At 41.6% G+C, this 26,083-nt stretch overlaps 1 protein-coding gene across 7 annotated transcripts in view; it reads left to right on the top strand.

The window, feature by feature from the left end:
* SPATA7 (spermatogenesis associated 7) overlaps nt 1-17,914 on the top strand; it is a 38,542-nt gene extending 20,628 nt beyond the window's left edge. For 3 of the 7 annotated variants that reach the window (XM_088839402.1, XM_055435829.2, XM_088839401.1), the window contains 7 exons: nt 5,398-5,867; nt 8,290-8,356; nt 10,011-10,126; nt 12,075-12,128; nt 13,647-13,724; nt 16,898-16,955; nt 17,197-17,913. In XM_088839402.1, coding sequence (XP_088695528.1) covers nt 5,398-5,867; nt 8,290-8,356; nt 10,011-10,126; nt 12,075-12,128; nt 13,647-13,724; nt 16,898-16,955; nt 17,197-17,757 — 1,404 coding nt within the window. In that variant the 3' untranslated portion in view covers nt 17,758-17,913. Of the gene's footprint in view, nt 1-5,397; nt 5,868-8,289; nt 8,357-10,010; nt 10,127-12,074; nt 12,129-13,646; nt 13,725-16,897; nt 16,956-17,196 lie in introns of all 7 variants that reach the window. The other 4 variants (XM_088839400.1, XM_055435834.2, XM_088839403.1 and 1 more) reach the window with 3 other exon arrangements.
* Nucleotides 17,915-26,083: the final 8,169 nt, after the last annotated feature.

Raw genomic sequence — 26,083 nt, 5'->3', positions numbered from 1 at the left:
TAGAAATAGAACTGCTTCCTTTAGCACAAACCTACTGTACACTGTGCCATCTGGGAGTAAGTTCGTCAATATTTGACTCATGCATGTATTTTCATTTTTAGTGACTGTATTTTTAAACTGGATATTTTAAATGCATTTCTGTTATATAGCATTTTGAATATCAATTAATAATTATATCTTGAGGTAAGAGTGGGACTTGTTGAAAACAAAATATGTAATTAAGTCTGTAAATGTAGGACTTTTTCATTCATTTTTCCTTTAGTCATTGTAACCCTGTAACTTTTTTTCTCTAAAAAGTTAGTTCATTATTATTTTATATAGGTATATTTTTTACTCCATTTAGACTTCATAGTAATTTGCAATTCACTTACATTTTTATAAAACTTGATAAATATTTCAGTTCAATTGCTCAGTCGTGTCTGACTCTTTGCGATGCCATGAATCACAGCATGCCAGGCCTCCCTGTCCATCACCAACTCCTGGAGTTCACTCAAACTCGTGTCCATCGAGTCGGTGATGCCATCCAGCCATCTCATTCGCCGTCGTCCCCTTCTCCTCCTGCCCCCAATCCCTCCCAGCATCAGAGTCTTTTCCAGTGATTAATTTAAATATTTAGGTACATTTAAATTAAAATTATCATTTGAGGCATAATATTTTGATAATTGGATGGGTTTTATGGGTAATAGATGCCTGTGATTATAATCTGCATTTACTGAAAAGTTTGCTACAATTAAAAAGAAAGTGGTAATTTTAGCCTATGGACATACTAGCTGTTTATATACATGAGATCAAGTGATCAAAAACCTTTTCTTTAATTTTGCACACTCTTAATATGGGCTACTTTTTCTCTCTCACACTTTGACGCACATGCTGTCAACCCAGACACTTGTGTCTGCACCCTGCCCTACACACAGATCTTCTCCACTCACTCACAACATTGGTGTAGCACGCACTGTGTGCTATGAAGGTTAGTTGAATATATGAATGTGAGTATGTTCTTAAATAAACGCCTTTTAAAAGCACTATAAAACAACAAAAATGAGAAGCTGTTGGTTTGTCTTATACAGTTTGAAGCTTTTTGCAAAACAAGTGTAATCAAATTTTAAGTAAATTGTACCCATCCTGTTCCTCACTTGAATTGGTTCCTTAACTGTTTTAAAACCCAACAGTTGGAAAATGTCTGTATACTGTTGTTTCTGACATTATCCCTGAAAAAGATTTAATACTCTGTTGTTCTGTGATTATAAAATTGAATAGGTATTCTTGACATAAAAACGTGTTTCTGTAAACTTTCATTGATTATCACTTTATATAAATTCACAGAAACAGTTTATAACAAATTGCACTAAACTGGAAAGTGACAGTGGTCAGATTATCCCCAGAATTTTTTCCCATTGACACAGAATTGATGAGTCCTTTTCTGAGTTTAGAACGTTTTACAGTGATTTGCTATTTTAATTTCTGTGAATTTACCAGCGTGTTACACATTTTCTGTGAAAATTACATCCAAGCTTTCTGATACTCACAGCTCAGAATTTTATAATCTGAAGGAAGCAGATGGATATAGTTGTTTTGCACTGTGTCCTACTGTTTCCAAGAAAAGACAAGGTAGGACACATGGTAGAGATTATAAGATTAAAGATACAGAAAAGTTTCATGCCTTCAGTTGATTCAAGAGCAATTTTCCCAGCCCATTTCAGGCCCATGACAGTATATTTCTATCTTTAAAGACTTCAGTGTTTCATTTTGTTTATTAAATAGCCATTACTGATAAGAATTTTCTTATAGGCAGTCTGATGCTTTATGCATTTCTGCCTGCTATGATCTCAGTTTGTACTGTTCCCCAAGTATAAATAATTCCTGTGATTATTATTTAATATCCCTAAAAGACTTTTCAGATCAAACTAGAAATTGCTTTCCAGGGATTCAGACTCCTCTGAAATATAAGCTGCAGTGTGAACCTAGTTTGGTAACACTTTTTACAACTAACATATTAAAGTCATTAACTAAATAGTGCCCTAGTAACCACAGTTTAATGCCAGAACACTTTGTTGCTTTGAGTCATTTTGCCTTGTATTTGGATAGAGTTAGAAAGCACTTGGAAAGGAAATAGGTGGATTTGCCCTATTTTAGGCTGTAATCACAATATCCAGTTATCTGCAGTTTGCTTACAAGGCAGATCAATACGTGAGTTAGCTGACTTGTTCACTACCACGAAAGGAGTTGGAATCAGTTTAAGATTCCTGGAGGTATAAAAAGTGAATAATTTTCAAACGCGTCTATAAAATAGCATGAGACAGTGGGACGAGTTCAAAGCTGTGAGACCCTGCACCTCGGTTTCTTCATCTGTGAAGCAGAGGAATAATTGCGCCACACCCAGAAGGTGATGCAGTGATTAAATGAGTTGTATATGTAAATTAACTAGAACAGAACCTTGCACGTGGTATGTACTCCATACCTAGTAGTGAAGTGATGGAAGTTACTACTCATCTTCTGCTCACGGGCAGTAACAGTGTCTTGTGCATTGAAACCACTCAGCTCCTCCTCATTCAGCGGATCTTCCTCTTATTTTCTTCCTCATGAGCTTGTCGGACAGATACAACTGGCTGAATCCTAGCCTTTTTCACCTCAGTTTAACTTCCACGTAATTTCCCCTGCACCATTTAATGAAGTGTCTCAGAGTTCTGTTAAGGGTACACAGGTGTCCATAAAGTCTGGAATTATAGACAAGATTTCTTGGGCATCTTGTCTGTAAAAGAATAAAATATTACCAATACTCTTAAGCCTTAGGAATCCACAGTAAAAATAGTTCTTCCAGAGTTAAAGCATACATATATACAATGTAGTACTATTGAGCCATAAAAAATAAAATAATGCCATTCTCAGCAACAAAGATGCAGTGAGAGAAAGACAAATTCCTTCAGTTCAGTTCAGTCGCTCAGTCTTGTCCAACTCTCTGCGACCCCATGGACTGTAGCATGCCAGGCTTCCCTGTGCATCACTAACTCCTGGAGCTTGCTCGAACTCATGTCCATCGAGTCCGTGATGCCATCTAACCGTCTCATCCTCTGTCGTCCCCTTCACCTCCTGCCTTCAATCTTTCCCAGCAGCGGGGTCTTTTCCACTGAGTCAGTTCTTTGCATCAGGTGGCCAGAGGATTGGAGTTTCAGCTTCAGCATCAGTCCTTCCAGTGAACACCCAGGACTGATCTCCTTTAGTATGGACTGGTTGGATCACTGTGCAGTCCAGTGGGCTTTCAAGAGTCTTCTCCAACACCACAGTTCAACAGCATCAATTCTTCAGCGATCAGCTTTCTTCACAGTCCAACTCTCACATCCGTACATGACCACGGGAAAAACCATAGCTTTGATTAGACAGACCTTTGTTGGCAAAGTAATGTCTCTGCTTTTTAATATGCTGTCTAGGTTGGTCACAGCTTTTCTTCCAAGGAACAGGCGTTTTTTAATTTCACGGCTGCACTCACCATCTGCGGTGACTTTGGAGCCCAAGAAAAGAAAGTCGCTCACTGTTTCCATTGTTTTCCCATCTATTTGCCATGAAGTGATGGGGCCGGATGCCATGATCTTAGTTGTTGAGTGTTTAAGCCAACTTCTTCACTCTCCTCTTTCTTTAGTTCTTTAGTTCTTCTTTAGGCTCTTTAGTTCCTCTTTACTTTCTGCCATAAGGGTGGTGTCATCTGCATATCTGAGGTTATTGATATTTCTCCCGGCAGTCTTGATTCCAGCTTGTGCTTCATCCAGCCCAGCCTGGCATTTCTCATGATGTACTCTGCATATAAGCTAAATAAGCAGGGTGACAATATACAGCCTTGACGTACTCCTTTCCCTTTTTGAACCAGCCTGTTGTTCCATGTCCAGTTCTAACTGTTGCTTCTTGACCTGCATACAGACTTCTCAGTAGGCAGGTCAGGTGATCTGGTATTCCTGTCTCTTTAAGAATTTCCCACAGTCTGCTGTGATCCACACAAAGGCTTTGGCATAGTCAGTGAAGCAGAAGTAGATGCTTTTCTGGAACTCTGTTGCTTTTTCTATCATCCAGCAGATGTTGGCAATTTGATCTCTGGTTCCTTTGCCTTTTCTAAATCCAGCTTGAACATCTGGAAGTTCTTGATTCACATACTGTTGAAGCCTGGCTTGGAGAATTTTGAGCATTACTTTGCTAGAATGTGAGATGAGTGCAATTGTGCGGTAGTTCGAGCATTCTTTGGCATTGCCTTTCTTTGGGATTAGAATGAATGCTGACCTTTTCCAGTCCTGTGGCCACTGCTGAGTTTTCCAAATTTGCTGGCATATTGAGTGCAACACTTTCACAGCATCTTCTTTAGGATTTGAAATACCACAATATCACTTAGGTGTGGAATCTAAACTATGGCACCAATGAACCTGTCTACGACACAGAAACGAGACTCACCAAGAGAGCAGCCGTGTGGCTCCCGAGGCAGAGGGCAGGCGGGGAGGGGTGGGCTCGGACTTTGGGGTGAGCAGATGGGGACTGTTCCATACAGAAGGAATAAACAAAAGGGTCTGCTGTATCGGAGGAGGGAGCTATGCTCACTATCCTCTGATAAACCATCATAGAAGATAATATAAAAAAGTATGTGTATATAGCCGAGTCGCTTGCTGTACATCAGAAATTAACACAACATTGTGAGTCAGCTCTACTTCAATTAAAAAAATTTTTGTTAAGTTAAACCAGAAAGAAATAAAGCAGGCCAAAGTGCCTTCTCTTTCAAAGCTTTCCCCCCTCATGGGAAGTTGAGAAAGAAACATGTATGAACTTTTTCTGGCATAAATCTTTCTTAATTGTGTTTAAAATATCAATTACCTGAACCAGAGCTCCATCCATTGTGAGAAGTGCCTTTTCATTCCTTCAGAGTGTTTAAGCCACAGAGGAGCTGCTGGCACTGAAGATGGCCGTGACAAGGCAGGGCGGGTCAGACGCTGCCGCCAGCTGTGGCTGAGAGGGCCAGTGCTCAGCGTTGGTTTAGAAACTCAGACAAAACTGAGGAGAGGGCAGCAGGGGCTGAGACGGTTGGATCAACCCGATGGACATGAGTTTGAGTGAAGGACAGGGGAGCCAGGCGTGCTGCAGTCCTTGGGGTCAGAGTCGGACACGACTTAGTGACTGAACGACCACCACCTCAGGACACGAGTTCAAGACCACAAATATCGGTATGTCTTATTGATCGCTTTTTAGTTTCAGAAAGAAGAATGATTGCTGTCACTGGGGTTTAGAATGATCTTTTTATATACAAATAATTAAAAAATGAATACAACTTCATAGACGAATTTTTAGGAACATAGATGTTATATTTGCAGGACGTAGCCCTGTGGATTTGTAAGTGTGATTGATCACTGTTAAACCAAATGTTCTTAGCCTTCAGGAGAACCACAGGATGAAAACGGTTTATTAATCGAAGAAGTGAATGAATTTCCATCTTTTACACGGTCACCAGAAACTTCTTCCGAGAGACTAAGTCTACCTAAGTCTCAGAAAGTCTTCATGAATTGTACTGAGAAGAACTCCAGCTGCTCCATGTCCAGTATGGATTACACTGCCTCTGGGTCCAAGAAACCATCCTCTGGAACCTCCTACGGCAGAGGGCCCAGGGGCACATTCCCCAGTTCCCAGAAGTTTCAGTTAGTTATTTCAAAAGCACCCAGTGGGGACCTTTTGGACAAACATTCTGAACACTTTTCTAACAGACATTTGCCATTCACCCCACGCACTTTAAAAACAGAAGCCAAATCTTTCCTGTCACAGTATCGATATTATACACCTGCCAAAAGAAAAAAGAATTTTACAGATCGGCGGATAGAAGCTGAAACTCAGACTGAATTAAGCAGGTATCACACAGTAACTTACAGTAGATCCTTTAAGATGCGGTAGAAATTAAATAGTACTCCTTACGTTTTCCCGTGCACCTGTGGTGCCAGGTTCCACGTCTGGTCATGTCCTTTTGATCGCAGTGAGATTAAGGTAACTTTTCCTTCTGCAGGAATCTTTAGAACAATCAGAGTAATTGTTAAAAAAGATAAATAGCTATTAAACTTGTCAAGCTCTGTATAAACATGAATGTTATGTATTTTAATTTATTCTTTCAGACGTAATAGAACTTTTGTGTGTTTTTAAATATACTTCCAGAGAATCCTTAAAATATGTCATCAAACAGCATGTGTTTAAATATGATCATTGACTCCTGTTAGAAATGGCAAGACAGTGGACCCCGTGCGGGGAGAAAGCGCAGTTGTCTCTCTGCCCCTGTGCTCCCTTCCCCTGCACACTCGGCAGCAAGTCCTCAGGTGTCATGTAGACAATTGGGATCATTTCTGGAAATTAAAGATAATCTGCCTCAATACTATTTTCATATACAGTAGTACCTGGCACACAATGATTATTCATTAAAGGTTGCCAAATGATGAAAGAAAGAAGCAAATCTTGATAAGTATTGAGTGTCAACAGATTTGTGATTGTTTTTCCTAGTGTTTTATAAATGAATACTTATTTGGTACTAGGTTTTAATTATTTTTAAAAGTAAAAAACAACTTATGACTAGTATGTGTTTCTCTGAGTAAATATAAGAAGTATAGTAAGATCAGTCTGTATACATTTAAAGAATTAAGAAATTAAATCTAATGGTGGGATCTTCAAGTGAAGAGATGATGAAAGCGAATATTAGGTTGCTGCCAAAGTAATTGCGGTTTCAGACCTTGAATTTTAAATCATTATAACTCGGCTCACACACATCTTTATTGATCAAAATAGAAACCACTACAGTCAACACATTTTTGCCAATGAGAAATCAGTTTGTTTATTACTATAGCCTAAAAATCCGTGCCTCAGGATTCATTGACCTCTTGGAACACATTTTCTGCCTCCTGCTGGCTGTGGAAGATTTTTCCTTGCGAAAAGTTATCGGGTTGCTTGAAGAGGTGGTAGTCAGTTGGTGAGAGGTCAGGTGAACATGGCAACTCAGGCAGAACTTTGTAGCCCGATCGTTCAACTTTTGAAGTGTTGGTTGTGCAATGTGCACGTGGGTGTTGTCACGAAGAACTGCAGGCGCTGCGGTCTTCATGCAGCTCGTTGACTTGCTGAGCACACTTCTTAGATGCAGTGTTTTCACCGGGACTCAGAAAGCTGTAGTGGATCAGAGCGGCAGCAGACCACCAGACGGTGACCATGATGTATGTTTGGTGCAAATTTGGCTTTGGGAAATGCTTTGGAGCTTCTTCTCTGTCCAACCACTGTGCTGGTCATCGCTGGTGTTATATAAAACCCACTTTTCGTTGTATGTCACAGTCTGATTGAGAAATGGCTCACTGTTGTGTAGAATAAGAGAAGACAGCCTGTCAAAATGATGTTTTTGATTTGCAGTCAGTTCACGAGGCACCCATTTATCAAGCTTTTTCAAACCTTTCTAATTTGCTTCAAATGCTGAACAACCATAGAACGGTCAACACTGAGTTCTTTGGCAACTCCTCGAGTAGTGGTAAGAGGATCAGCTTCGATGAGGGCTCCCAGTTGGTCATTGTCAACCTCCGATGGCCACCACTACGCGCCTCATCCTCAAGGCTCTGTCTCCTTTGCAGAACTTCCTGAACCACCACTGCACTTTACATGCTCTACCAGTCCCTGGGCCAAGTGCGTTGTTGATGTTGTGAGCTGTCTCCACTGCTTTACAGCCCAGTTTGCACTTGAATAAGAAAATCACTCCAGTTTGCTTTTTTGTCCAACATCATTTCCATAGTGTACGTATAAAATCAACAGCAAGTAACAGTCACAGGCGAGAAAACACGAAGCAAGGTGTGTGCACGAAAAGGATGTGTAGTGTGGCCTCATTTATTGAATAATGTGTTCCAGCATCAGATGGCAAATGGCAGCAGTGCACAAACTGAAATTACTTTTGCACCAACCTACTATATTGGGTTGGCCAGAAGTGTCATTCAAGTTTTCCATACCGTCTTACAGAAAAACCTGGACGAACTTTTTGGCCAACCCAATAACATACTTTTATGATTATGTTTTTGACAGCTTTTTCAAGATAATAGTTTCCATTTCCCTAGCCCCATTCTATCCAACTGAAATCTAGCTGCTATTTGAAAAAGGAACAAGAGGCGTATGTGATCCAAACCATATCTATTTCCCGGTTGCATCATTAGAAATCTCTCTCGTGTTTGAAGTTATTTTTTTCCCTAGATAGTAAAGCTTGTTTTCACAGTGTTTGTGTCTTGAAGGTTTAACAATAATTTCTTTTAAAACCTATTACAGCTTTAAATCTGATTTTGAGACAGTTGAGATCAAGAACGCCACAGATTCAGAAATGAACATAAGGCAGGTAATAAAAATGAGACCTCTTTGTGTTCCATATTAGAATTATAGCTGCCTTAATTGAATATGTGTAGCTGTTTGGACTATGAAGAATAATCTCTTGGTGACATTTTTCGCATGTGATATAACCAGTATACAGAAGTATTGCCTATTTACATATGGTCATAGCTCTCCATGAGTGGCCAGACGGAGCCTGCCCAGTCTGGGAAGGCGTTTTTGTTAGTGTGTTTTCTCGATGGTTGGTTGGTTGGCTGGCTGAATGGATGGATGAATAAAATGTCTTAAGTTCTTTTTTTTTTAATAACTTAAATTCTTTTCAAAGATGCAGACTCAAATCACTAAAGGAGCCAGAAAAAATTGTGCAAAAGTTTAGTTTCTATGCCTGTTTTCTTTCTTTTTCAAGAATCGCCACTGATAATATATAAAAATAGATGAATATTATTCTCCTGTGCTTGCTCTTTTTTCTAGATCATAAAAATCTTTTTTAGTGTTTGTATTTTGAATATTTAGCGATCATTTCTTTTAAACTGTTACAGCTTTAAGTCTGACTTTGAGATAGACTTTTTATTAATCATGCACTTGTTAATCATACACTTATATCCTAATTTTCAAGTTACTGTTTGGGAAAATGCTTTGTCTATTAAAATCTCAAGCAGACTCAGGGGTAAAATTTAGACTCAGAATAAAATTTAAACACCCTCAGCTTTTCTCCTTCCTTCTGAAAGTGGGTAGAGGATTGTGGGTTTGCATCTCAGCCACTAATAGCTGTGTGACATAGGGTTCTGCCACTTAAGGCCCAAGGACAGATCAGTTCCTCTGAGAGCTGAGTTACCACATCTAGAAAATTGTACTTTTAATGTTCAGGATCATTGGAAGGAATACGTGTTGTAGGTAAAATACCTAGTCTGACCTGGACTCAATAAATGATGGCTATGGCTAGCTTGAGATACAGGAAGAGGGTTACCTCCATAGATAACTAAATAGACTAAAGCAGAAGTTCATTTTTATGACATTGTACTCCAAAGGTTTATCTGTAACCCTGTAAGAAAATGGCACGTTCCCATACTCTGTAATCAGTGCCACCAGTATCTACTTGAGTATTAGCTGCAGTAGATAGACCAACATTAAAAAACTCTTTTAACGCTGTCAAGCACTACACATAAATTAGCATTATAAAGGTTGAATCTGGTAATTAAATGCTTGGCACAGTATGTGGCCCCTAGTCAGGGTTCCAGAAAAGTAGAAGTTTGTTAATATTGTTCAGAGTGCCAGAGCTGCCACTGCTTTTACATGTTGGATAACCTTTGAAATAGATGGGCTATTTTGAGTTTCATCTACTCTCAAGGTAACTTAACACTTGCAGATTTACTTCATTTTCTCTTTATATATATGGATGGTGTTTAATACCATTTAAAATGTTCCTCATTAAAGTATAAGAAATTGTTTTATCTTTAAATAAATTTAAGAAAAAAGTCTTGATTGTATGAAAAGTGAATTCTAAAATACCCTTTGTCCTAAAGGCATCAGTCACTTTTTTCTGCTGGATATCTCTACTCTCTTTCATCAAATATTTTCGGAAATTTGATGTTTTGCTTTAGCTCTTCTTTCATAATGTATGTTTGAAGCAAAATAAAGATTTATTCTTCTCATTGCATCTCCAGACATCTAGTTGTGTGTCATATGGTACCAAAGGAAGAATAACCCCTTTACCTTTACAAGGGCACGAGTTACCGTGGGACGAGATTAAAGATGGTGCCCTCCAGTGTTCCTCGTCAAGGTATTTCAACTGTTTATATCTAACCACTTTTCCTGGTTCATCTACACGCACACCAGTCTAGTTTGATATTATGCAATTCAGTTTTACTAAGGAAATATTACAAAGTAGGTAGTCACTATAAAAGTTTAGATGGATTCATTTTGCTAATTACTCACTAAAGGGAAAGGGGATCCTGGCTTGTACTATTTGCCATCACTATTCATCCGAGAAAGAATTTTCCCCAAGACAGATCCTGCAGCGATGGTGTTCACCAGTTTACGTGGCATGGATAGTACTGGAGGGGAGGACCTTACCACTTGACTCATCATTTGTGATTTGAACACTCATCATATGCTTTGTGGAGGAGTCACTATTTTTTCAAATGATTCATCGTGTTTAACAATTATGGAACACTGCCCATAAATAAAAATGATAGGTTGTAAGTAATATAGAACCTAAAAAATGCCTCTGATAGCTTTAACTGTCAACTGCATTTCCAGTGTCAGAGTTTGGATGTGAGATGAAGGTGGTAGAAGGGGAAACAGGACTCAGAGATCAAGAATGGGACCTCCTAGAGGCTTCCCTCATGGAGCAGAAGAATCTGCCTGCCAATGCAGGGGACGTGGGTTCCATCCCCGGTCCGGGAGGACCCCACTGCCAGGGAGCAGCTAAGCCCGTGTGGAACAACCGGCTCTGGAGCCGGGAGCCACAGCTCCTGAAGCCCGCAGGCCCAGACCCACGCTCCGCAGCAGGAGAGGCCTGCGCACTGCAGCTGGGGTAGCACTCACTCTTGGTAGCTAGAGACAAGCCAGAAACTAGGAAGATAATAAACAAATAAAAAGTAAATGGTTTAAGAGAAAAGAATCAGAGACATCCTATAGCACACTGGAAGCAAGCACATGCAGTCCCTCAGGGCCCAGGTCTTCCCTTGGACCTTCCCTTGGGGAGAGCTCACCTGTCAAGGCTTTGAGCTCGGTCTAGATATTCCTGATGCTTTAGCTCTCATCAGTTGAGCCAGTCTGCAGTGAATATAAAGAATGACCTCAAGAAAGCGATAGTCATCTTTCCTAGTCAGTTGAGTCACTCAGTCATGTCCGCCTCTTTGCAACCACATGGACTGCAGCACGCCGGGCTTCCCTGTCCATCACCAACTCCCGGAGTTTACTCAGACCCATCTCCATTGAGTCGGTGATGCCATCCAGCCATCTCATCCTCCGTCATCCCGTTCTCCTCCTGCCTTCAGTCTTTCCCAGCATCAGGGTCTTTTCCAATGAGTCAGTTCTTTGCATCAGGTGGCCAAAGTATTGAAGTTTCAGCTTCAGCATCAGTCCTTCCAATAAATATTGAGGACTGATCTCCTTTGGGATGGACTGGTTGGCTCTCCTTGCAGTCCAAGGGATTCTCAAGAGTCTTTTCCAACACCACAGTTCAAAAGCATCAATTCTTTGGTGCTTAGCTTTCTTTAAAAGAAGTAAAATACTGTAATTGAATATACCTGTGAATAGAAAGCTTGGAATTAACTAGTGATGGTATAACTGAGTAATAACAGAATTTATCATAATGGCCAGCTTACAGTTTTTTTCCATAGGAAAATATGTTTCCAAATGTTTCCAACATCATTTATATTTTAACCTTTTTCAAATTGATTATCCTTTTTACACGATAAGTTTCATAGTACAATTTTAAAAAGGGTTATTATGAGTTTGTAATTAGAAGACTAGTTTAAAAAATCTGTCTTTGCTACTTACTAACACATGACCTTAGCAGGTTACTTAGCCTTTCTGCCCCTTGGTGATTTGTTTAGTGAGAACAGTAATATCTTCCCAGTATACTTGACAGGGTTATCCTGAAGGTTAGATAAAGATAATGAATGTAACAAGTGCTTTGAAATTCCGAAACCTGTTTATTACTGATGCGCTACTGTTGCCGGTCGTTGCTTTGTTCAGATATCCTTATTCTCTCTTCCCAGGGCAGTGTGTCAACATTCGTTGCAGCCTCCTTCAGGGAGAAAAATGTATTCTGAGTAAGATCTCTCTGCCTCATTTTGCTTAGTGGAAATGAACAATTAAGGCTCACAAATTTTTATTAAATAACTCAAGGTTGATCATGAATTTTTCTTTACAACCAGCTTTGGGGTTTGGTCATATAGTACACACTAAATTTGAGAGAATTATTAATGATTCTTATTAATATTATTGATAATGTTATCCAGAAATATCTGGAATAATTATTAATCACTTCATTTTTATGCCTAATGGAAATTGGTCCCTAGATTATTGCTAATTTTTTATAATTAGTATCCATAATTTTTATAAGTAAAAATATTGAAGATGAGTTTTAGAGAAATGCAGCCTTTTGGTAGCTCAAGATACCATTCTTGGGCTTTTTTAACCTCACCAGTTTTTTTTTAACGGATATTATACTTCTGAATTTGAAAGTTGTTTTAGTTGGGACTGCGTTTTTTCAGGGAAAGCAATCTATTTTTATAGAGTTTCATTTGTTCTCAAATTTGCTGCCTGTGAATTGGTTTGAAAGCGTAATTTTTATGCAGTAATCTTCTGCTTGTTATGCTGGTTAACTCTTCCCCTTAGGTTTACTTCCCCCTAACTCTTCCCTGGTGGCTCAGTGGTAAAGAACCCACCTGCCAATGCAGGAGACATGGTTTCCATCCCTGGGTTGTGAAGATCCCCTGGAGAAGGAAATGGCAACCCACTCCAGGATTCCTGCCTGGAGAATCCCATGGACAGAGGACCCTGGTGGGCTACTTGCTATTTACATTTTCTGTCAATCCACTTATTTTTAGCTAATTAAGATCAAACTTGTAATAGTACCCTACTTTTTGTGTAATAGCTACTAAAATATATAACATAAGAGTATAACAGAGAAATGTACCCAAGTAATTAAAAATCACCACTGTATGTACACAGATTTTGTCTACTAGAATATTTTTCCTTATCTACAAACTTGTCACGAAAAAAAGTAGTTTTTTCTGCTCAATAAATTTCTCCACCTTGAAACCAGATGCTCTCCTCAGAGCAGGAGAGGGTTTCGTCGTTGAGGTCCTGCTTCTCTGGATGACCTTCCTCTTTTCCCTTCTGCTTCACAGAGGGACTCACGCCTCTGTGTCCAGACCTGGTCAGGGGCCTGAGGACGTTTAAAATGCTTGTCAGGAACACAGCGTGCCCCCACAGGGTCACCCCTAAGTCCCCCTCTTGCCCCTTTCCCTGGTTGCTTTCTGTTTTACTTAATCCCTGCTGCTTTTTTACTGCCTGATCAGCATTGCAGACGTCTATGAAATATTACTTTATTAGGGAATACTTTCTCATCTTTAGTAAATACCCTTGCATGATTTGAGAAGGTAGATATATATTTGTTTTATAATGTTCCCCTTGATAATGTGAGATGGAAGTGTGTTTGTAATAGTACAGATATCTCAGTATAGGTACTTAAGCATCCTTTAATGTTCAGTGTAAATAAGCAGTAATTTTTTTTTTTTGAATAAGCAGTAACTTTTATGCTGTATATCACTTTGCCTTCACAGTGAAGAAGAACTGTTGTATCTGAGTTTCATTGAAGATGTAACAGATGAAATTTTGAAACTAGGTTTATTTTCAAACAGGTTAGATTTTTTAATTGTATGGTGGTCATTGAACTGTACATTAAAAACTCTTCGTTTGGTGTTAATTTTATTTATTTTCACATATTAGGAAATGAAAATTATATTGCTTTCTTAGGGGACCACATTCTTATAATTGATATAAATTATAAAGAACATTTAATTCATACTCTTCCAGGGGATCCCTGGTGGCTCAGATGGTAAAGAATCCGCCTATACTGCAAATCCCTGAGTTGGGAAGATCCCCTGGAGGAGGGCATGGCAACCTACTCCAGTCTTCTGGCCTGGAAAATCCCATGGACAGAGGAGCCTGGTGGGCTGCAGTCCACGGGGTCGCAAAGAGTCAGACACGACTGAGCGACTAAACACAATTCATACTCTTAAGGCAGGTTCACAGTTTAGGGGAGATAGAGAAAAGAATAGAGATTTTATTCATCTAAATACTGTTATATCCCTTAAATACAAAGAGCAAGTTGCCGGTGGTGGGCATGGGGGGAATGGGGCCAAACAGTTGAAGGGAGCCAAACGTACAGACTTGGAGTTATAAACTAATCAAATCACAGGGATAAAATGTGCAGTGTTGACAACTGTCGTTAACAACACCATACTGTATATTTGAAAGTTGCCAGAAGAATAGATCTTAAAAGTTCTCGTTACAAGAAAAAAAATTATTCTGTAACCGTGTAGTGGTGACAGATGGTAATTAGACTTACTGTGATTATTTTGCAGTATATACAGATAACAAATCATTATGTTGTATTCCTTAATAAAATGTTGTAGGTCAACTGTACCTCAATTTCAAAAAAACTTACCACAAAGAAAAAGAAATGGTATCCACAATTGAAAGAAAACCATAAAACTGTCTTTATTCACAGATGACATGATACATGTAAGAATCCCATACAGAGAAACGACAAAAAGTTTATAATAGGCTAGCACACTAAATTTTTGCTGCTGCTTTGCAAAATTCCATCATCTCTTTTTACTATCTGAAACTCATGAAGGTCAAAAGCAGGCTTTTTTTGTTAGGACTGTTACTAGTAATGTGAGGACAAATTAAAGACTAGGTTTGCACACAGCGAGTGAAAGGGGAGGTTTGTAAAAGCATCTTAGTACTGTATATCTTAAGGAAGCTGTTGTCCTGAACCAGCGTGAGCTTTTATTTAGCTGAAGTTCATTTAGCTGAAACTTTGATATGTATCAGAGGACCCTACTGTGACTACTGTGATATGCTGCGTTCTCTCCCTGGCTTAATAGTATGTCAGGTGCAGACATTTTTAACAAATTGTTTCTGTTTAACAACGTGAATACACATAATACTGCTGCTGCTAAGTCACTTCAGTCGTGTCCGACTCTGTGTGACCCCACAGACGGCAGCCCCCCAGGCTCCCCCGTCCCCGGGACTCCCCAGGCAAGAACACTGGAGTGGGTCGCCATTTCCTTCTCCAATGCGTGAAAGTGAAAGTGAAGTCGCTCAGTCGTCTCTGACCCTTAGCGACCCCACGGACTGCAGCCCACCAGGCTCCTCCATCCATGGGATTTTCTAGGCAATAGTACTGGAGTGGCTTGCCATTGCCTTCTCTGACACATAATACTACCGAACTGTAAATTTTAAAATTGGTTAAGATGGTAAATTTTATGTTATATAGTTTTGGTTTTTTTACCACCACCAGAACAAAAACACTGCCTCCAACTGTAAATCAAAAAAAAATAAAAGATTAGAAGCCAAAACAAAGTTGACGTGAAAAGTACATATTCATGCTCTTAAATTAAAACTCACATTTTTCATTTAATAAGGCTTTTTACTGAGACAATTTTTATAGTAGCACAATAAAATGGAATCAACCTGCATATTGAACAGTAAAGGTTCAGTTGAATAAATTTTAAAATGTTTATAATAGTAAGGTCTGTTCAGATATTTTAAATGATGTTGCAGAATTGAATTTATTGATACATAAAGATGTTCAAAATAATATAACTGATATCAAAACAGTATGTATTATTTAATCCCAGTTTTCATAAAGAAATATATATGCATAGAAAAGTGCCCAGTAAACATCAATGATAGTTGTAAAATATAGAATACAGATTCCTTGGGCTTTTTAAAAATTTCAACATCATTCAGAACAGTTAAATCTAAGATTGTCTCATAACTTCATTGATAGTAACAAATGGTAACAAATGAGTAGTTTTCAAAAAAACCAATTGATACACTCCTGTGGTAGCTCGACAAGGCTGGTACAGTTGACAGAATGAGCCTGGAGCCAGACACATCTGGGTTAATTTCTTTTAAAGGCTTGGGGAGAGGAAATCATCATCTTAGACATACTGTTCTCTCATCTTTAAAACGGGTTTTCTAATACCTTTCTCTGCCAGTATTGGCTTCCCAGGTGGCACTAGTGGTTAAGAACCCACCTGCCAATGCAGGAGACACAAGACGCAAGGGTTCTATCCCTGGGTTAGCAAGACCCCCTGGAGGAGGGCATGGCAACCCACTCCGGTCTTCTTGCCTGGAGAATCCCGTGGACAGAGGAGCCTGGTGGGCTACAGTCCACGGGGTCACAGAGAGTTGGACACCACTGAGCGACTCGGCACACGTGTATCAGTCACGATTAGAGATACAATGATTATCGTGTGTCCAACACAAACGCCTGTTACTTAGTGGTACTTAGTAAGTGATAACTGTCAGTTTACCCTGAGTAGAGTATCTTTTCAAGTGTAATTTAGGAAACATTGTAAAGTAACACTTCATAAGAGAGTTTTCTTTAGAGTTTGCTTTTGGAGGATGAGTGTATGTGACAGAGAAAGGGAGGAGAGAATGCTTTTGGTTTGTGTTTGTGAGAGAAAAAAGATGCAGAGCTCTTTAGTGGGCGGGATGGGTTACAACCTCACGTCAAACAGTTTATTTCACAGAAACGACGTAAGCAGCGTGCAGTGTCTCTTCTCTCTCAGAAGAGACACTGGCATCTGTTAACATAACTTAAACATAGTAGAAGTCATACTAACTTCCACCCTGGAGAGCTTGGTAAACAAGGATTATAGTGTGTATCTTTGGAAAGAAAAAGGGTAATCTAAAACAGATTTTCCAACCTTTAGTACTTTAGTTATGGCATGACTCTGTATTTAGTCGGTTTTCTGATTTTGAGACCATTAACATTTTTATTTATCATTTGTAGGTTTCTGGAGCGACTGTTTGAGAGACATATAAAACAAAATAAACATCATTTGGAGGAGGTTTGTCTTAACAACTTTTAAGAAAAACCCTAATATAGAAAGAATTTTCAAGTTTTACCTTACTCTCAAAGAATGCATTAAAAGCAGACACTTTTTCTCTTGCACTTGTTGTGTGTGGGGGTAAAGGGGGGAGACAGGCAGAATGAGGAAGACGTGGTATTAAGCCCCTGAGGTGAGCAGCACTGCCGCACTCTGGACTAGCCTCATTAATGTAAGCACTCTTGTACTTTTTTAATTCCAGGAAAAAATGCGCCAGCTGCTGCATGTCTTAAAGGTGGACTTAGGCTGCACGTCCAAGGAAAACTTAGTAAAGCTGGACAACGTGGATACGTTGCATTTACGTGATGTTGAAAAGGCTGAGAGTTTAGAACAGAATGAATATAAAAGTGAACAAGATCTAATCATTCAACAGGAACGTCAGGAATACCAAAAAGCTTTGAATATGTTATTGACTCTACCAAAGGAAGAGAATGAGATAGTCTGTTCGAATGAATTTTTCCTCCCCATCTATAAATCAAAGAATTCAGAAGGGGTTATCATTCAGCAGGTGAATGAGGAGACAAACCTTGCAACTTCAGTTTGGGATGAGAAGAATGCAAGTGTGTCAGACAGTCTGCTAGACCAGGAGACCTCCGTGAGTGTCGTTGACGGCGACAGTGATACTGAGAGGGCTGAGGCCTCCACGGAGCTGTGCTGCCTCAGCACGGCACTCGTGCCTTCCGCCCCGTCATGCAGAGCCAAAGACAGTCAGGAGGTGGGAGGACCAACTCTGAGAATCATGGAAATGAGCATTGGGGACTGATCTTGGATGTCTGACCTTCACTAATAAATATCCCAGATGGCCAATCATTCAATATTCCTTTTTTTTTTTACTTTTATATGTTGAGTTTTTATTTGTCTTCTGTGTTGTATAATAAATTACTATAAATTTAGCAGCTTAAAACAACACACATGTATTATTTATCACACAGTTTCTGTGGATCAAGGGTCCAGGCGCAGCTTAGGCAGGTCCTCTCTGCTGGCCTCACTCACCTACCAGCCAGGGCTGGGCTGGAGCTGTGGGGTCACGTCTGCTTCCAGGCTCTCAGGTGAGTGGCAGGGTGTCTTCCTCATAGCTTGCGGTTTGAAGGCTTCCGTTTCCTGCTGACCGTGCCCACTGGAGGCTGTCCACCGTTCCCTGCTGCTTGGCCCTCCATAGACCACTCAGCGTGGCTGCCTGCCTCTCTAAGCTAACGGGGAATGAGGGAGGCTCTGCTAGCCAGACGGAGTCTCGGAAAACATAATCATGACGTGGTGCGCCACAGGAGTGACTTCCACCACCTTTGCCATATTCTTTTGGTTAAAAACAAGTCACAGGTCCTGCCCACATTAAGAGGCAGGACACAAGGGCGTGAATGCGAGAAAGTGAGAATCACCTGGCTCCCCTTAGGGTCTGTGGACCACAATTTCCGAAGTCTCTATGGGGGAACAGATTTGACCTCGCAGGCACTGGGGGAAGGGCCTATAATCTGGAGTAGCTCCTAAAACGTGAAGCATTGCTCTGCTGTCATCTTGGGGCTTCCCTGGTGGCTCAGATGGTAAAGAATCCGCCTGCCAAGGCAGGAGACCTGCGTTCAGTCCCTGGGGCAGGAAGATCCCCTGGAGGAGGAAACCGCAACGCACTCCAGTATTCTTGCCTGGAGAATCCCATGGACAGAGGAGTCTGGCGGGCTACAGTCCATGGGGTCACAAGAGAGTCGGACACAACTTAGCGACTAAACAACAACAGTTGTTTAATTTCTTTCCTCTCACTTTCCTACAGTATCTAAAGCCTCAAGGCCTTTCTAGTAATCAGTGAGCTTGGATGGCCTATCGACTGTGAAACGCCATCCCTTGTGCAGATGAACATTCTACCAGGCCCAGTCTGATACCCTCCCCTTGCCTGTACGCTTCATGAACAGGATCCTTAACTGAACTCAGGTTTGTCTCAGAAGACTCATCTCTACTTGGGTCTTTTCAACCACTCACAGTAATGGAAATATTTGAGTAACTGTTGGATAATGGTTTCATGCCTGGGCACCATGGAGGATAAAAAGATGAAACAGAATATGGGTGATAACCCAGATGTTCTAGAAATTTAGCAGTTTCCTCCAAGTATCTTGTTCTTTAATGCAGGTTTTTAGCATTTTTTTGCCCACACGAGTGTTCCCCAAAAGGTGGTGCGTATCACTGGAGGTATTAGAACTGATTCTGGTGGTGGGTGGATGACAGTCTCAGGCATGAGAAACTGTTCAGAACCCAGGCTCAGGGACAGCCTGCAATACGGTCGGGCTGGGTACCCAGTGTTCTAGGCCCCAAATCACCCTGCCGCAATCTTTCCTTGGCCGTGCCGACCCTCTGCTCTCACCTGTGGAGTTTTTATCTTACCCTCTAACAACAAAAGATGGAAAGTACAGATCAGGCAACTGTGGAAAATCTAAACTGTGCCAAAATCTGTCAAAATTCCAAAATAAGGGATTTACTTGGCTTTCGGACTTCTAAATATACTATGTTTTATCCAAGAAATCAGCCATTTTCTAAATTGTGTAGAGAATAAATTTCAATATTTTAAGTCTAAAAGACTGTATTTGCATAACTTACTATTAATAAGATATATATTGAAATAATTATGTAAAAGCCATTTTTTGAAATAACTTATAGCATAAATATGTGTTACGTAAAGTATGTATATGGGCTCCCCTGGTGGCTCAGCTGGTAAAGAATCTGCCCGTGATGTGGGAAACCTGGGTTCGATCCCTGGGTCGGGAAGATCCCCTGGAGAAGGGCTAGGCTTCCCACTCCAGTATTTTGGCCTGGAGAACACGGACTGTGTTGTCCATGGGGTCGCAGAGAGTGGGACACGACGAGCGCCTTTCCCTTCACTTCGAACAGCCCCCGCTCCGCATCCTGCAGTCCGCTTTCACCCTGTCACCTCTTGGCGCCCACCCGGGTCTCCCGTCACTCATGTCCCCCCTCCATCCCGTCTGGGGCTCCCCTGCTCCTCCAGCCCCCAGGGCTCCTGCCTTCAACCCCAGCCTCACCACCACGAAGCCCGCACCCCCTTGCCCGTGTGGACTTCCCATTTCCCTCCTTGGCTGGAGCTTACTCTGCCTGCCTGCTGCGTCTCCCCACTTGGGGCCCTGCCCTAGACTCCCTGCCTGCTCTGACACGTCCTTCTCTCTACCTTCCAACTCTGGGTACAGCCTCTTGTCTCTGAGGCCATGACCCCTCCTGACTTTATACGTTTTAGGGTATTCTGTTGTTATCCTCATTTTTTTTTTTTTTTTTTGGTTTAAAGAAACATTAAAAGTGGTTCTCAGATGGCCAAGGTTCTGTAAAGGTAAAGTGAATGGTAAGGCTGAGAAACCGGCTTAGTCTCAGATCAGGACATTAATTTCTCTTTCCCTCCACTTCTCCCACAGCTCATTCTCTGATTTGCAGAGTAGTTGATGAGTGTTTTGAGCCCAGTTGCTCAGGTTTGATCCTTGTGAGCTGTGGCTTTAAGCTGGTTACTAACCTTCCTCCTGCTTTTCATGTGTTTTTTTTTTAATTTATTTTATTGGAGGCAAATTACCTTACATTAATATATTGGTTGGTTTTGCCATACATTGACATGAATCCGCCCCGGGTGTACATGTGCTCTCCCTCCCGAACCCCCCTCCCACCTCCCTCCTTCCCATATCCTCCCTCCATGTCATCCCCGTGCACCAGCCCCAGGTATCCTGCATCATGCGTCGAACCTGGACTGGTCACTTATGATAATATACATGCTACAATGCCGTCCTACCCAATCATCCCACCTTCACCCTCTCCCACAGAGTCCCAAAGACTGTTCTATATGCCTATGTCTCTTTTGCAGTCTCGTACACAGGTTGAATCAAGTAGGTACAGAGCCTTCATTGCAGGGCTGTAAGAAGTTAAGCAGGTTCTTTGAGAAAGACTCCCCGGCCGCTACTGTTATTGTCAAACAGACCAACACACCATGTCACTCCCTTCTTAAAAACACAAGCCAGAGTTTCCTCATGCTAACCAGAAAAGGTACAGGCCCATTTGCATTTTTTTATAAAGTCATGTTTTCCTCCCAATTCATCTCTCGCCAGGCTCGCCCAAGCATCCTCAGCGTCTTAACTGCTTCTTCCCAAATAGGTCCCTCCCCTCTGCCCCTGCCCTTGCTCCAAACACCATCTCCCCTCCAGGGCCCGCACTGACAGCCCAGAGGGGGAGTAACACGGGGACCTCGAGCGACTGCTCCCACAGATGTCCCCCTGCTCTGGGAGAGACCTTCCACCCCTGTCGTGCGAATTATCATACTGTTCAGAATGCACTTGGTCTCCTGTCCTGGCGCTGGGCTTCTCAAGAGAAAAAGCCTGTTTCTCTCTGCATCCTCAAAGCACGGATGCATTTGTTCACGCACAGAGACAGTTTGACCTGGAGGGGATGTTTAGCTCCAGACAAGGTTACAGGGGAACAGGCCAGATATTTCGTCCTCTCTTTACACTCAGGGCAAATTCCCCATTTAGAAGGAGCAATGTAGCAAATTGCTAAATTACATGAAAATTTCCTCATTTGCTCACATTTCAAATGGTTTAAAATACAAATTAGCATTCTCCTAGGAAGCTTTAAAAAATCACATTTTTCCCCCAGTGAAAACAATTAGAAAAGATCAGAATAGCTTTTACGCAGCAAGATGACAATTCCCCAAATGGTTGAATTAGCTGTGTGGTAACCAACGAATTACTTTATTCTGGGCCTTTGTTTAAAAAGAGTTCAGATTACGTGATCCAAAGATTTCTCTTAGTTTTAATATGCCAAAGTTAGTTTAATTCTTAGGCTCTTTAGAAATTATAAATTAAATAATCTACACCTAGAAGTGGAGACCACTCATTACCCTTCATGTGCTAGTATAGTCTTGGAAAGCCGTCTGCTAAACTCACATTTTGGTGATAGGAGATGCTCTCAAGCGTGATGCCTTGCCCAGAGCTTTTAAAAGCAGCAGGTGCATCCGGTAATGGCACATCCCCACCAAAACAAATGTGTGTGTTGAATTCCAAGGCCAGGGAGAAGATGCTTTGAATTGGGGTGAAGAAAGCTTTGCTCCAAAGCCACCCTTGTTCCCTTGAGAACTGTCCTGTACCAACATTCAAGTTTTGAGGCAAAAATGCCTAGCAGTCCTGGATGCGAGGGTTCCACACTCACCTTCCAAGATTTTAAAACAGGTGGGTTGCGGTGGGCCAAGACGGCAGAGGAGAAAGACCCGAGCTCACCTTCTCTCGTGGGCGTACCACAATTACAACTATTAGCAGAACAATCGTGAAAAATACCAGCGCCTACAGAAAAAGATCTTCCCCAACTAAAGATATAAAGAAAGACTCACAGATGGGTACGAAGGGTGGAGCTGCAACATAGTCAAATCACATTACCCCCAGGTGGGCAACCTACAGAGGAGAGAATAATTACCATTTCAGAGGAGCAAGGGGTCTGAGCCTCACACTGGTTCCCCAACACAGGGGTCCTGCACCCGGAAGATAGATCCCCAGAATGTTTGGGCTTTGAAGGCCAGCATAGCTGGCTCTCAGGAGTCTCAAATTCAGTCCTAAATAGAACCCCATTCTTAAAGGGCTCACACAAAATCTCATATTCCAGAACCTAGGGTGGAAGCAATAATCTGAATGAAGTCTGGGTTGGACATCCCTGCCCGTCTGGAGAGTCTCCTGGAGAGGCAGGGGGCCGCTGGAGCCTGCCCTGAGGACTCAGGCATTGGCGGCAGCACGTGGGGAGCTTGTTCCACCACGTGGGCGCTGGTGCTGGCCAGCATCGTTTTAGAATCCTCCCTCCAGCTTATTTGGAGACGGGCATGGCAACCCACTCCAGTGTTCGTGCCTGGGGAATCCCATGGACAGAGGAGCCTGGCGGGCTACTGTCCATACAGTCGCAAAGAGTCGGAAACGACTGAGCGGCTTTATCTATCTAGGTGATTAACCTCAGGACCCAGCTCTGCCCCTACCCACAAGCCTGTAGGCACCAATACTGGGGCATGTCAGCCAATCAGCCAGCTGACACAGCCCCACTGACCTGCAGATTGTTTAGTTGCTGAGTCCTGTCTGACTCTTTGCGACCCCAGGGACTGTAGCCCACCAGGCTACTCAGTCCATGGGATTTCTCCCAAAAGAATACTGGAGTGGGTTGCCATGCCTTCCTCCAGGGGACCTTAGACAGGCTGCCTAAAGATCCCCCGAGCCCACAGCTGCCCTGGGGCCCAGTCCTGGCCCCTCACCCCAGCGCCCAGCAGTGGGCTGGAGCCCCAGGCCTTCAGCCGGAGGGCACAAGACTGAGCCCCCTCCACCAGCCCGAGGCCCCGCCCCAGCCCCCGGGCTTCTGCTCTGGCCTCAGGGCGGCCTCACCCGTCAGAGGGCTCACCAAGGGACAGCCACTGTGGGAGCCCCATGAACGGACACACGGACAGCCCGACACCAGCCTCTGGACCCAGCCCCCGGAACAGACCAGCATCTCACATCTGTCGAAACGGCCGTCTTCCAAAAGACCGCAAACGACACACGCTGGCAAGAATGTGGGGAAAAGGGGCTCCTCGGACACTGTTGGCAGGAATGGAAATCGGCGCAGTCACTGTGGAGAACAGTACAGAGGTCCTCAAGGACTAAACGCAGAACCACCACAGGACACAGCAGCTCCAGTGCGGCCTGTATGTCCACAGAAGAGGAACCTCGCATTTCAGAGATGCATGGACGCCAACGCTCATGGGATGATTTACAATAGCGGAGACGTGGAAGCAATGTCAGTGTCCATCAACAGATGCATGCATAAAGATGTGTACGTAAATATGTAATATGTGTGTATATATGTAATATGTACGTGTGTATGTATATGTGTAATGTGTGTATATGTGTAATATGTATGTGTGTATGTATATGTGTAATGTGTGTATGTGTAATATGTACGTGTGTATGTATATGTGTAATGTGTGTATATGTGTAATATGTATGTGTGTATGTATATGTGTAATATGTGTGTATATATGTAATATGTGTGTATGTATATGTGTAATGTGTGTATATGTGTATGTATATGTGTAATGTGTGTATATGTGTGTATATGTGTAATATGTATGTGTGTATGTATATGTGTGATGTGTGTATATGTGTGTAATATGTGCATATATGTGTGTAATATATATGTATATATATGTAATGTGTGTATATATATAATGTATGTAATGTGTGTATATGTGTAATGTGTATGTATATGTAATGTATATGTGTGTAATGTGTGTACATATGTGTAATGTGTGTATAAATATATAATGTGTATATATATGTAATATGTATGTATATATATATATAAAGTGTGTATTATGTGTGTATGTGTAATATATGTGTGTATATATGTAATGTGTGTATATGTAATATGTGTGTATATATGTTATGTGTATGTGTGCGTATGTAATATGTGTATGTGTAATACGTGTGTATATGTGTGTAATGTGTGTATATATGTGTAAAATGTATGTGTATATGTAATATGTGTGTTCATGTAATATGTGTGTATGTGTAGTGTGTATATGTAATATGTGTGCATATGTAATATGTATGTGTATATGTGTATATGTAATATGTGTGTATATGTGTGATATGTATAATGTGTATGTATATGTAATATGTGTGTATATATGTAATCTGTGTATCTGTATAATGTGTATGTGTGTATGTGTAATATGTATGTGTAATACGTGTGTGTGTGTAATGTGTGTAAGTGTATATATGCATAATGTGTATGTGTATATGTAATATGTGTGTACATGTAATATGTGTGTATATGTGGTGTGTGTATATATGTAATGTGTATGTGTAATGTATGTGTATATGTGTGTAATGTGTGTGTGATATGTATGTGTGTATATATGTAATATGTGTGTATATATGATGCAACACTACTCTGTCATAAAAAAGAATGAAATTTTTCCATCTCCATCAACATAGATAGACTTGGAGGGTTTTCTGTTCCATTGCTCAGTTGTGTCCGACTCTTTGTGACCCCGTGGACTGTAGCCTATCAGGCTTCTCCGTCCATGGGATTCTCCAGGCAAGAATACTGGAGTGGGTTACCGTTTCCTTCTCCAGGGGATCTTCCCGACCCAGGGATCGAATCCGGGTCTCCCGCATTGGAGGCAGATGCTTTAACCTCTGAGCTACCATGCTTAGTGAAATAGAGAAAGCCCATACTGTGTATCATTTACATCTGGAATCTAAAAAATACAACAAACTAGTGACTATACGGAGAAGGCAATGGCAAGCCACTCCAGTACTCTTGCCTAGAAAATCCCATGGATGGAGGAGCCTGGTAGGCTGCAGTCCGTGGGGTTGCTAAGGGTCGGACACGACTGAGCAACTTCACTTTCACTTTCACACATTGGAGAAGGAAATGGCAACCCACTCCAGTGTTCTTGCCTGGAGAACCCCAGGGACAGGGGAGCCTGGTGGGCTTCTGTCTATGGGGTCACACAGAGTCGGACACGACTGAAGTGACTTAGCAGCAGCAGCAGCAGTGACTATAACAAAAAAGAAACATATATAGAAAACTAGTGCTTACCAGCCGGGAGGGACGGGGGAGGGTTACACAGGTGCAGGGGATTGAGAGGCACAGACTGCTGGGTATAAACTAGCTGAGCAAAAGGATTCACAATACAGCACAGGGAATATACCCAGTGTGTCGTAATAACTATAAACGGAGGGTAACCTTTAAAAACTGTGAATCACTGTGTTATACACCTGAAGCATACATATTGTAAATCAAGTATACCTCAATTTAAAAAAAATGAAACTTTTTTAAAGGTGCATTGACCATTGGTTTTCCCGTGAAGAAGACTATTTTATAAGTTTTCTGTTGCTGCGGTCACAAGTCCCACAAATGCAACGGCTTAAAATAAAATCCGCCAGCTTACAGTTCTGGAAGCCAGAAGTCATAAAATCAAGGTGTTGCCAGGGCTGCATTCTTCTCGGAGGCTCTGGGGAGAATGTTTTTCGCCTTCTCCAGTTTTCAGCGCTGCCTGCATCCCTTCACCTGTGGCCCGTGCCTCCATCATCAAGACCAGCAGC

Source organism: Moschus berezovskii, chromosome 9 (genome assembly GCF_049115385.1).
Source record: "Moschus berezovskii isolate FMDL1 chromosome 9, NW_MosBer_1.0, whole genome shotgun sequence".
Classification (NCBI taxonomy): Eukaryota; Metazoa; Chordata; class Mammalia; order Artiodactyla; family Moschidae; genus Moschus; species Moschus berezovskii.
This window is presented reverse-complemented; position numbering and strand designations above follow the sequence as displayed.